Below are 12,562 nucleotides of genomic sequence, written 5' to 3'. Positions count from 1 at the left end.
TGAAAGGTGGATAGGATTCTGTGAACATGTTGGGACAGGGCAGGAGTAGATTACTTCAAACTAAAAGAGTTTAGATATAGAAGACATTCTTTACTGTGAGGGTGGTGACGCACTGAACAGGTTGCCCAGAGAAGCTGTGGATGCCCCATCCCTGGAAGTGCTCAAGGCCAGGGGGCTATGAGCAACCTGGCGTAGCAGAAGGCATTTCTGCCTGTTTAAGAGGGTTAGAATCAGATAATTTTTAAGGTCTTTTCCAAACCAAACCATTGGGTTTGATTCTATAATTCAGGGTATTTTCATTCTGTTAAATTTTTTATATGGAAGTGCCACACATTGTTTTGAAAACTTCCCTTTCCAAAAAATGTTGAATGGCAGAACACGCAAAGTACAAATTCAGTAGGCTTGATGCTGACAAGGGCTCTGTTGGCCTTGAGCAGACATCCTTTCTGATAGATTGTACTGTGCTGATGGTCACAGGCACAATTAGTTTCATTATCTCAAGCTCTTGAAGCACCTTCCCCTCAAAATATGAAGAAACAGAGTGGAACTGAGTGCACTGTGGATGCTGCAGTATAAACCATCTGATTCTCAATGCCATTATTACTCCCACATTTCTTACACTATATTGTCATGGCAGGTACAATCACCTACCAAGAGCAACTATCCAGTGGCTGCTGTTCTCACCAGAGTATTTTGGGAAGGCACTGTCTGAAGTACATTTCCTCCTCCCAGTAACACATTGTCCTAGGAAAGGCCTAGTACATACAAACTCAAATGAAAAAGGAAAGAATCAGGCCACCAGCACTGTTACTGGCACAACAAGATATTGATAAAAGTAGTAACAAAAGCAATGTACTTAAGACTGCTTCTGTTTCAGACAGCCATGGTTTAACCCCAGCTGGTAACTAAGCACCACACAGCCGCTCATTCCTTTCTTTCCCCAGCAGCATGGGGAGGAAGAGAATTGGAAGGGTAAAAGTAAGAAAACTCAAGGGATAAGTATGGTTCGATTGAAGTAAAATAACAGTAATAAAAAATTATAATCAAAAGGAAAACAACAAAAAGAAATTTATAAATCCCACAGGTGATGCAAATTCAAACAATTGCTCATCACCAACCAAATGATGCCCAGCCAGTCACCAAGCAGATGACCCCCACCAACCTTCCCCATAGTTTCACTGGTCAGCTGGGGTCAGCTGTCCTGGCCATGTCTTCCCCCAGTTCCTTGTGAACCCCCAGCCTTCTCACTGGTGGGGTGAGGTAAGAAACAGGAAATGCTTCCACATGTAAGCCCTGCTCAGCAATAACTACAACATCCCTATGTTATCAACACTGGTTCCAGCCCAAATCCCAAACAGCCCCATACCAGGTACTACAAAGAAAATTACCTCCATCCCAGCCAAAAGCAGCACACAGACACAGCATAAGAAAGCTGACACAGGAGTTACCATGGAAGATCTCTCACACACTGCTTCAGGAATCAGAGCCATGAAGATAAATTGAGCAAACTATAAAGAGCACAGTTTGGCAAAAGCAATCATAGTAAGGAGACAATCTTCTCGCCTGTCTCTAAGGAATAACACGACATCAACATCATTACCAGAGTGACTCTGATAATGAGACCCAGCCTGGTGACCCAAGAGCTCTGAAAACCCCACGACAGGAGAAGAAAAACCAAAATACGTTGCCAGTCTCATTTATTTTATTGCTTACCCTAAGTAGTAATGGGGAAAGCATTAGGTGTGCCCAAACAAATCAGTTCAGAACACAGGGGGTTGATTCCAACTTAGTAAATTTATCTGAATACCAGGTTGCTTAATGATCTTAAGCCATTAAGTCTTTGTAAAATTGATATTTGCTTTGTATCACAGTGTTGAGACCCAGAGGAAATCTGCTTCTGCAGAGCTTTGCGGTGCTATGGCCTGATTACTTTTTATCTATGCAGAGACTGTCCATTGCATTAAATGACCTTGGGACAGTGTACAATGACCACTCACCACCACGGGTGTGTTTAATTTCTAATCCTGACTATAGCACGGTGCAAAAGGTATTAGCATTGAAATTGTCTTTGCACTTATTACAGACAACTGGGTAGCATACAGTATCAATGTAAAACCTCTGGAGCAATTCAAAATAACAACTGGCTACTTTCAACCTTTCAAGATTCAAACCACAGAATTCTCTGAACTAATGAACCTACTCTTATTGTACCAAATATACTTTGGAGTAAGTATTTCAAACAGTAAGTTTGTCTTAAGTACTTGAAAAACTCATTTACAAAGATGCCCTAAATAAGGTGGTTCTTTAACTTATGCAATTTTCTGTAAGATACCTGATGGAGTTAAAGAGCAGGAATACCAATGACTAAGAACATCAAGAAGAACAAGAATGATCTTGAATAAATAAAGAATTAAGCCAAACACCTGACTATGGCTCCACTACTATCAATATTGTGTCTTCACTCACATGATTGAAGGACTAAGAGCTTTTTTGTCCCGACTTATTTACAAATAATGCTTTATTTAGAATATCTGGAGATGGACTGTAAATATTTTATCTTTGATACTGTTCATTTCCGAGAGATAGGCAAGATGGGTGAATTATGCATTTACAGTCAAAGGCCAAGAGACATTTGAATTAGGAAGTGAAGTCTAAACACAGGGCATACACCCCATAAAACCAATAAGCAAAGGTGCTTTTATCCCAAGTTCAGATAAAGGGTGACCTGACAAATAACACACCATATTCCAGTGAATCACAGCCTGGAATCCTCATTTCACAGTATCTTGATGTCAATAAATCTGGTACAATCAGGTCAAATTTAAAGCAAGCAACATATCAGTCTAGTAATTCTGGGTTTGGAAATTAACTCACTGAAAAATGCACTTAGGTTTTTAGCTCTTCAAGGTGTGTCATTTCACCAGCATAGGGGCCTAAATCACAACTTATCCAAAGACAGCAAAGCTATCAATATTTTGGAACTCAGGCATTAAGAAAAGACTGCAAAACTGTGAACACTCATTTTGATCAGTGATTCTAGTTTGTATCTGACTGTCTCCAACATCTCAAACCATTTTTAATTACATAACAAAGTGTTTATTTCACCTCAGGTTTCACATGATGCACTAGGGACTTAATATTGTAAGACCAGCACAGCTTGTGAACTCTCAGTCATATGAAAAGAGACAAGTAGGTCTTTACAAGCAACTTAAAAGGCATTTTTGTCACATCAACTTGAACAGCATTGATTTAAATGGATTTGATTTCTATATCAACTTCACTAGCATCTCTGTCTTAATGTCACACCTCACAGAATCACTACAGTAAACCCAGGTTTGTTTTTACCTACCTTCTCTTCTTGCCAGAAGAACTATTTATAGGCTTGCTATTATGTTTTTATTCTTAAAATGTGTCCAAGCACTTGCTCTGTTCTTACACTGGCAAGTCCATATTGTTTCATTTTGGAAGCCATGACCTCTAGATTTTGCCTGAAGTCTTCTCTTGTCACTGTCACAGTTCAGCCTGTTCACTCCCTGTTCATTTTCCATTTTCATGCAACAGCCAAACAGTTCAAACAGCTTGAAAGGACAGAAGGTGGCAAACTCCAGCACAGAACCCAGTATTCCCAAGTTTTGGGTGTTTCACTTTGTGTCACCTGTTTCCTAAAGTGTGTGAGGAGCAGCTACTGTTTTGGCTAAATTCAACAGTAACTTGTTCAAATTTTCTATTCACAGGAACAGCACATAACAGGTGTGGTCCCCTTATGTTTGGCTTTACAATCTGTTTTGTACCTTTCAGAAGAAAATTTAAGGTATTTTCAAACCCATAAAAACTCTATTCACCTACTGAAAATTTCCTGCCTAATTAAATATATTGCCATCACATAAAGAGAGGCACAGCATTTGAGATCATTAATTTCTTTCAGGATGATGAAGAGAAGTCTCCCACTGAGGCAGCCCACCAGACTCGCAGTGCTTCAGCATGTTTCATACGTGTGCAAATGCCCTTGACTTAGATTCCACCACATCCCGGCTTGGCGAACGCCACCTCTATTAACTTGCTTCCTAGTGCTGTCAGCTGCTGCTCCCACATCTGTGATGATATTGGATATAGGTGTCCCAAATCTCATTCTACTGCAATCCTCTACTGGTCATAGCAATGATCCCTCTGAATATTTTTCTTAATTGAGGTCTAAAGAGCTGAGATTTCAAATCTCATAACAACAGCACACATGCTCAGCCTAAGCTCTGAAAGACCATCCTCAATATTCTGTTCTGTTTTGTAACCAGAAATACTCTTGACTGACTTTTCAACCATTTATGTGCGTTGTGTATTAAGTACTGACATTTGTTTACTTACCACTGTTTATCCTTTACCTTGTGAGCACAATGATACACTGACACGTCAGCTGAATGAGAGACTGGCTGTACACTGAGGAAAAAGAAATCCTTTTCTTCTATCTTATTCATTTCTGAATTTGTGAGGGGAAAAACAAATTTATTGGCCATGCATTTTCTTCACAGCTTCAGAACTCCCACACTCTACAGCAGAAAATTATACATTTTACTCAATGCCCTATGGTCAACTAAGGCTTTTCTGCACTCTGTAGATATCAAAGACATCCAATCATTTTGTCCCTTAAAACAAATTACTGGTTACTGGTTTCAGTTCATACCTAAAATGATCCCTGGAAATCAATTTAAAATGCAAATTTACTCTTTCTTGGTGTAGAAATGCTATTGTGAAGATACATGCCTGGCATTAAATTCCAAGTTTGAAAGTGCTCTTGCTACGGAGAGATTAGTCAGTTTAGAAAAAAATTCAAAACATTCATAACTGTGACAAATTAAAATCAAAACTCTGAAATTTTTTTCTTTCCTTTAAGCCATTTCCATTCAGTCTTTCCATCCAACCAGATATCTCAATTTTCCTATGCTTTTCCATCTTTCATAAAATATAGTGCTCTCAAAAAACTCAATTTTTAACAGCTAAACGGGTGGGTAATCTCATGCAGCAAAGAAGCTGAAATCAAAAGGTAATTATCTTACCTGTTGTAACACCATGAACAACTCCTTCCTTGGTCCTGGAACCTAAACAAAGAAAAAATATTAGGTTGAAAATGCATATTCTTAAGTACTGGTAAAGACTAGATAGATGATAAAGAGGGATTAACATGTAGACTGCACACCATTGCACACAATATATTCCAAGGTTATTATGAAATTCAGTCTAAGGGAAGAGGCAGAACAACTGTTCTTTAAACTAATTAGCACATACTGCTGTTTAAAACATAACTAGATGCCTTTTTCTTTACCAGCCCTCTACTTGCCCTTGTCAAGTTCCATAATTTGGCTACATTTCAGGGATTAGTATCCATCTGTGGACTATGATGCTTAACAATGTGCAATTAACAGAGTTTATGGCTCCCAGTTAATCATCTTACCTAGTTTGCCAGAGACAGGATGACATTTTATTTTTCTTACCAACACAGAAATGACCTTATTTGTAATGCAATTTTTTGCTGTCATTCAGTATTTCAGATATCATAATTTATAATTCTGATTTTACACTTGTAACGTAACAGAAGAAAATGCATGAACAGAAAAATATTAGAAAAAAGCAACTTTTTGTCCAAAATTCTTTGCAATACAATTGAACACAGAAACACAATATAAGCTCATTCATTAATATGTCCCATTTGCTACTAGTGCAAATTCATGCAACTTTAGCCATGTAATTCTGGCACTATTAGATTGATTACAAGATTGAAAAGGCTCTCTTACCCATGGGCAAAAGTAGAAAAATAATCCATGACAAATACAAGGGAAAAAAATACTACATCAGGTAAAATGAAATGTTCCTTTAGCTAATGATGAGGTTGAACAGCTGAGAAGTCTTCTCCCTCTTTATTCCCAATTTATCATTTAAAAAAGCCTGCTTTCTCTCACTGAAGTCACCATTGAACAATCAAAAGTTTCATTATACACAAAATGTTCACATCTAAGGTCTTCTTTTAGGAATTTGGTGCTCAATTTTGTACCATGAGACCTGAAGAAGCAAAGCACATCCTGGAATTCAAACAGATGATGGGTTCTCCTGACTTCTAGCAACTAAACACCACTGCAGGCTTATAGCGTATCTATTAATACTTCATATTAAGCACATGCTTTTAAAGGCATTGTTAGACCAGGTCAATACCTTGTTCATGTATTTGAACAGACTGTTTGCAAGCCAAGCCATTAAAGACATGGCAACCTGTGAATTAGCAATTATCCAGTTCCCTAAGGCCAGAAAGGGATGGGTGGTATGACAGAATTCCCTGAGGACCTGTGCAATGCACACATCTCCAGAGGGACCTATTCCAAGTAGATTCTTACTTCACTTGCCCAGACAACACTGCTATAACCACAAGTCGCACAGAAATGCTGGTGTTTTTAGTGGAAGACAGACTTTTCTTTAAAAAAGCTCAGCTCACAGACCCATATGGAACAGGGGTATGTATAGACGGATCCATTAATTGGCAAACAACCAGCTGGTTGGTGTTTCAGACCCTACAGCATATGTTAGAGCTCAAGAGCACTTGCCCCACTGCTGCACACTTGCATGCTAGTAGCTGCTCCTGCCACGGCAGCTACAACAGCATCTTGAAGCACATTAGGATCTGCCAGAACAGGCCTATAAATAACAGCAGAATTCAGTAGGATGACTTCTGGCGAGCCATGAAGGAAAGCTGGTTGTCCACACTGATTTCAGGATAAACTAGCTGTCTTTTATCCTGCCATTCCCAAAATACCAGCAGTCTAGCTTGTTGTACCCTCCATAACAAGGGGAACAGAGCAATCAGAGCAGGGATAATGTAAATACCAAGGAACATGACTGTAACCTAAACCAAGAAGCAATTTTAGTACTTGGTAATGCTACTTTCCCTAGCTGTAGTAGACATCTGTGTGGGGGGAGGGAGAACACTAAACAGCATTTTTGGGTTTTTTTTTTCAATTTTAAAAACAACCATAAAGTCGCTTCATGATTTATTATCATGGCTGTCACTGTGCCAGAATGAAGGAATGTATCAGCAGTTTGCAAATACACTAATTTCTGGACTATTTGAGAGACCAACAGACTGCTGACATTGCTTTGTCAGAGCTGGATACAGACTGGGAGACAAACCCAAATTAGAGGAAGGGGCAATCGACGTTTAAGGAAAACACTTGCTTCCAAGTCCTGAAGCCATTATTCCACCAGACCAATACAGACCCTCGACTACTCTGCTGGCTTTTCTACCACCAAAGGAAAATAAGAAACATTATGAAAAGGGAGTGGAGGAATTTGGATGGCTTTGCCAAATAGGTCATGACTGCTCTGCTCCACTCTAAGGCCATGTGCCAGCACAGGGAGTAGTAAACAACTGCCAGCCACTCTGCTGCCCATAAATTATTCCTTTGTTCTGCGAGCTTATGATACACCTAAAACAATCAGACTGGAAACTTCCATTCCTGAGCACGGAACATACACTCAAGAGTCAACTGAGCAAAAACTTGAGCTCCCTGGAAGCACGCAGAAGCTCAGCAGACATCATGAACGCTGCATTGCCAAGAGTGTGTGAGCACATCCTTCTTACTCAGTTCCTGGTTTCCAAGTGAGTGTGGATTAAGTACTGCCACTCACTTCCTCTCTGCTTCACACTAAATGCTCTTGAAGGCTACAGAAAGATGCAGTTTTACATCTACAGCACACACAGGATTGCTGAGCCTAAGTCCTTCTTTCTAAACAATGACCAGGTCATTTTTTGACATCAAGAAAGGTCCTGATGCTGTGCTTGAATAACTTAAGAGAACCACCAATTTCAGTTGGCCAATGCTGAAGCCCATTGGCAGAGAAATTGAAGGGGCGAAAAAAACCCCAATACTTAGAAAGCATAAAAAAACCATTGTAGACTGTATTGAAGGGATTTTGGGTATTTAAAAGGAGGCCAGGCAGTGGGCTGAGGGAAGGAAGTAGAAACTTCAGCATGGACAGGGAAAAAAAAAACAAAAAAACAAAAACAACAAAAAAAAAAAAACAACAAACCTCAATCCTCCAATACACTGCTCTCCTACATAGCTCTAAGTTTCTCCCTTTGCTAAGAGAAATTTTCCTTGTGCCAAAAAAATGCTAAAACCAAAAGAAGAATAAAAGAAGTACACTGACCACATTTCATCCCAAACAGCAGGTGTTGTTAATAGAACTCTTACCAGGTAAAATTAGGTTATAGTCTTACAATAATAGTTAAGAGCAGCTTGGACAAAAAGGTCCAGATGCTTTCCACATTTACTTAAATTGCACTGATTTCAGTGGGAAGCAACATCACCTCGGGGATCTGGACCAAAGACTCTGCATCTTCTTAAATCTCCACCAGCAACTGGAGGCTGAATGTTATGAAACTAAAAATGATTAACAGGTCCCACTCAGCCCAGTGTTGTTAGGTTCTTTTTCACAAGATGTCAGGCAGCTTTCACAGTATAATCTGGCTGAGAACCTCAAATCTGAAAACCCAACTATAGAAAAAGGGAGTGAGAAGTCTCCACGAGCTCTAATGAATTGTGCTGCTCCTCTCCTCAGCTCATAAAGGGGCTTCACCACCTTTTGCACTGCAATCATTATCAGCCTGCAGAAAAAAAGATTATCACAGCGGCCTCTGCTAATGCTACACAGGGAAAGAAACACCTCTGCTGTTTGCTTGGTAAGTGGACAGAGAAACACCCAGCTCCTCCTTTCCCTATTTGGACTTGTTGAAACATCCTGCCTGTATGGGCAAGCACACAGCTGGACACAAGCTGCCAGAGCTTCTGGAGACAGCTTTCAACCAAAGGCTCTTTTGCCTGCACCAACTGTGCACATAGCTCTTGCCTCCTGAAAGGAGGCACCTGGTGGGAGAAGGATCCTCCACCATTACTACAGCCACATGCACAGGTCCCTACCATGGCTCAGGGCTCTGCAGTCCCCAGATGTTTCTTAAAATTCTTGCAAAAAACAGCAAGCCTGCCCTCCCAAGTTCAACCTCAACAAAAGCGTCTCTGAAAACAATAGGAAATCTGTTGCCTTCAGGAACAGAACTAGGTTCAACAGAACTAGGTTCTGGAGAAAAGGTCAGAAACAAAGATTAATTTAGCACACGATGCAGGTTTCTAATACAACGAAATCAATGACCCCAGAAGCATGGCCAGGACTACAAGAAAACAAAATAAAACAAAGTCCTGCCTCTGGAAAATAATTCCAACATCAAGCACAATACACAGTGGAAGAACATCTATTTTGCTGTCTTGAAAATGAGCAGATGTTCATTTTAAAATAGATTCATCCTACAATTAGTGTTCAAAATGACTGCCATCCTTGTTGGCAAGAGCACTGAGCTTTGCTATGGCTTAAAAGGGAGGGAAGTCTATTCCAAATGAGTAGTCCACACTATCTGGAGCAGAAGTAATTTCTTACAGACTGGCACTAGCCTGCAAGAGGGAATCCAAAAAAGGCACCGGAATACCAGAGACCTCAGTATTCCCATTGAAAAGAAATGCCTCTGGTTTTCAGCTCTGTTTAATTTCTCTCTGTTATGTGAGCACATCTCCCTCAGTACACACAGCGCCCATTACAGAACTGACCTGCTACAAAATGAACATAAACAACCTACAGAAAAGGGTATCTTTTCCCCCTCCATTCTTTTATAGACTAGCTTGATTTGATGAATAAGAGAAACAGATCCATAACCATTTTTTTATAAATAACCACTTACTCATAGTCTTGGCAGATTGTTTTTCCCTGAATTTTTCATGACAGCATTTGCAAGACACTCTTCTAAAGCCCAACACATGCTAAATGAAGATGACTATCCTGCATGAAAGTCCCACTCAGGGATTTGAAAATAATTTCATCCCAGGCTCTATGCAAGACTTGCATGGCCTAGAATAAGACACTAACAACTGCTTTGCTACCTCAGGGCCTACCTGCCCTATCTCATTAACTGTAGAGGCTCTTCCTTGAGAAGTCATGGAAAATACTTGCCATGAATTTGCAATTGTAACTACAGAAAATGAAATTAATTTCAGAAGATGACACTTAGCCATACAAAATGGTACCGTCACCGTACCGAGGAGTTAGCATGTCTACTACTCAACTGTTCAGCTAACCTCTCAAGTGTCTTGTCCTGAAATCCTGTTCAAGCCCCACACGCTCTGTACAATGTTCTGAAGCTACCTTCACCTCCAGCTTTTATATTTTTTAGTATTTATTTTTACTGTACCAACCACCCCTTTGGCCTTGATCTGGCAAACTTCTTGCATGGAGTGCCATCCAATGACCTGTGCTGTAAGGCACTTGGCTTCAAAGAACCAGAGCTCAGGAAGGCACAAATTACCTCTTTTGCAATGGTCTCCTATGAGTTATTACATATTTTTTTACAGAAGAATGGGTCTGATGAGAATCCAGCTGTGAATGTTGGGGTGCACCAATAAGCAGTGTGCTCTCTGCTGCCCACCTACCCACATAGAGGACTCCCTCTTTCGTCTTTCCTGCTGCCTCTGCCACACCCTGCTTGGTTTTTTCTGCTGCTGCTACGACTCCCTCCTTTGCCTTGGAAAGCCCTTTCATGAACACATCCATGGCTGAAGACTTTCTTCACACAGCTCTAGAGAAAAACAAAAACAAAACAACAAATAGTACACACTTTCAGTAAGGTTTTTTTCAGCTTTTTATCCCAGAAAGGGGAAAAAAACATTCTAACTGAATGGCATAACAATTACTTTAAAATTATATTATTTATACCCCCAAATTGTACAGCTGTGTGAAACAGATATCCTATTTCCACAGAATCCTACGGACAGGTTGTCAATAATGCAGTTCTGATGGAAAGATGGTTCCATTGATATAAGTGCCTTCCTTGCCTATCAAGGCATCATTTCTCCCAAAGGACAGCTCTGTTCATGTGCTGAATGCAAGATTTAGTCCTGTGATACTCCACCTCTCGTCCAGAGAAAAAAGCCAGCTTAAATAAACATCAGCAACTTAAAAACAAACAAACAGACCAAACTGAAAACCAATACACATAAACCAAAACCTCTCATAAATGACAAATGTTCACTTGTAAGAAAATGCCATTACAACTCAGGACTGGAGGAAATTAAAAACGTTGCATTTCCATTAGTCCAGCATTTTACACACAGTCCACATCATTCTTTTGGAAACCAAGTTTTCCTGAATGGGTTCTTTGCATGCATCAGAACTGAGAAAATATTTTACTAAAAAGCAAAAGCAAGAACACAGGATTTAAAAAGCACTGCACTAAAGCTACTAAGAGAATCCTCTGGCAGCAATACAATCCAGTGCTACACTGAAACCACTGAAATAGTAATTAAAACCCAGAATCGGCGTCCCTTCAACAAATCCATTATCAGTAGTCCTTTCTCTTCCTCCACCCACACAGACAGAAGTGCTGCCTGTTATCTTCTCTTCTTTGCCAGAGGCTGAGTAGGAGGAATGGATGTCTAGGAAGGCATCTGGGCTGTCGCAGCTTTCCACTAACTCGTGACGAGCGTGCGAAGAAAGGCAGCGTTTGTGCTCCAGCCAAACTGCCCACGGTACCTGCCGCCCCGGGGACGGCCAGGGGGGCTGCGAGCCTTGCACACAGCGCCGGGGGAGGCAGGACCGGCCCGCGGGACCCTCCGGCTCCTCCACCGAAAGGGTCCCAAGGCCCGTCCCCGGGGCAGCGCCGCGATCAGCTGCGGGGGCACCTGGGGACCGCGGCTGTGGATCGAATAAAACACCTGCAGAGGGAGGAGGGAGGGAGGGAGCAGGGCGTCGCGCCTATGTATATGTGGGCGCATATGTAGCTATACATGCACAAACATATAAATACATGCACACAGCGAGGCACCTACCGAGGAAAGCAGAGCGGCGCGACCATATGGGCACGCACGGGCTCCCGCGGACACGCCGTCGGCACACGGCGGACACGGCGCCCGGCTTCTCCTCCCTCCCCCGCGCCCACACGGGAACGTTCAACAGGATATCTCTATCTGGCCGCCTTAGGTATTAGAGAAGCACACCTATAATTCCATGCAGGCACACGCGCGCTCCCGCCCCGAGCGGCCCCGCCCTGCCCGCACTCACCGCCGGGCTCCTCCGCCACCGGAGAGCGACCCGTTCCGAGCAGGCGGCGGCGCGGGCTGCGGACAGGCGGCGGCCGAGGCGCGGAGCGGCCCCTGCTCAGCACATCCCGGGGCGCGGAGCCGGCCGGCTCTGCTGGCAGCACCCCGGCGGCAGCCCCGCAGGCGGCGAGTGCCGGCGAGAGGCGAGGGCGGGAGGATGCGCCGCGGGAGGGAGGAGCGGAGCCTCTTGCTGCCGGTTGAGTATGCGCCCCCCGCCCGGCCCCCTGCGCCCACCCTATCACGTCCTCCTTGGCAGTGAGGTGGGAGGCGTGATAAACTGCGAGCACCTGTTTGCTGGACGCAGACCAAGGGTGGGGGGCGTGCCAGGCGACTTGGTTCTCCTGGGACTCCGCACAGTCACCACTCCCTCCAAAGGCTGGAGGGCC

The 12,562-nt window shown here is 42.5% G+C and overlaps 1 protein-coding gene across 2 annotated transcripts in view; it reads right to left on the bottom strand.

The window, feature by feature from the left end:
* The window catches only part of SNCA (synuclein alpha), a 62,440-nt gene extending 50,137 nt beyond the window's left edge, over window positions 1–12,303 (bottom strand). Inside the window, exons 1-3 of one of the 2 annotated variants that reach the window (XM_038136087.1) lie at window positions 12,139–12,303; window positions 10,512–10,657; window positions 5,049–5,090 (exon numbers count right to left, since the gene is read on the bottom strand). In XM_038136087.1, the coding sequence (XP_037992015.1) occupies window positions 5,049–5,090; window positions 10,512–10,632 (163 nt within the window). In that variant the 5' untranslated portion in view covers window positions 10,633–10,657; window positions 12,139–12,303. Of the gene's footprint in view, window positions 1–5,048; window positions 5,091–10,511; window positions 10,658–11,906; window positions 12,083–12,138 lie in introns of those variants that run through there. The other variant, XM_038136088.1, reaches the window with a different exon arrangement.
* Window positions 12,304–12,562: the final 259 nt, after the last annotated feature.

Source organism: Motacilla alba, chromosome 4 (assembly GCF_015832195.1).
Source record: "Motacilla alba alba isolate MOTALB_02 chromosome 4, Motacilla_alba_V1.0_pri, whole genome shotgun sequence".
NCBI lineage: Eukaryota > Metazoa > Chordata > Aves > Passeriformes > Motacillidae > Motacilla > Motacilla alba.
This window is presented reverse-complemented; position numbering and strand designations above follow the sequence as displayed.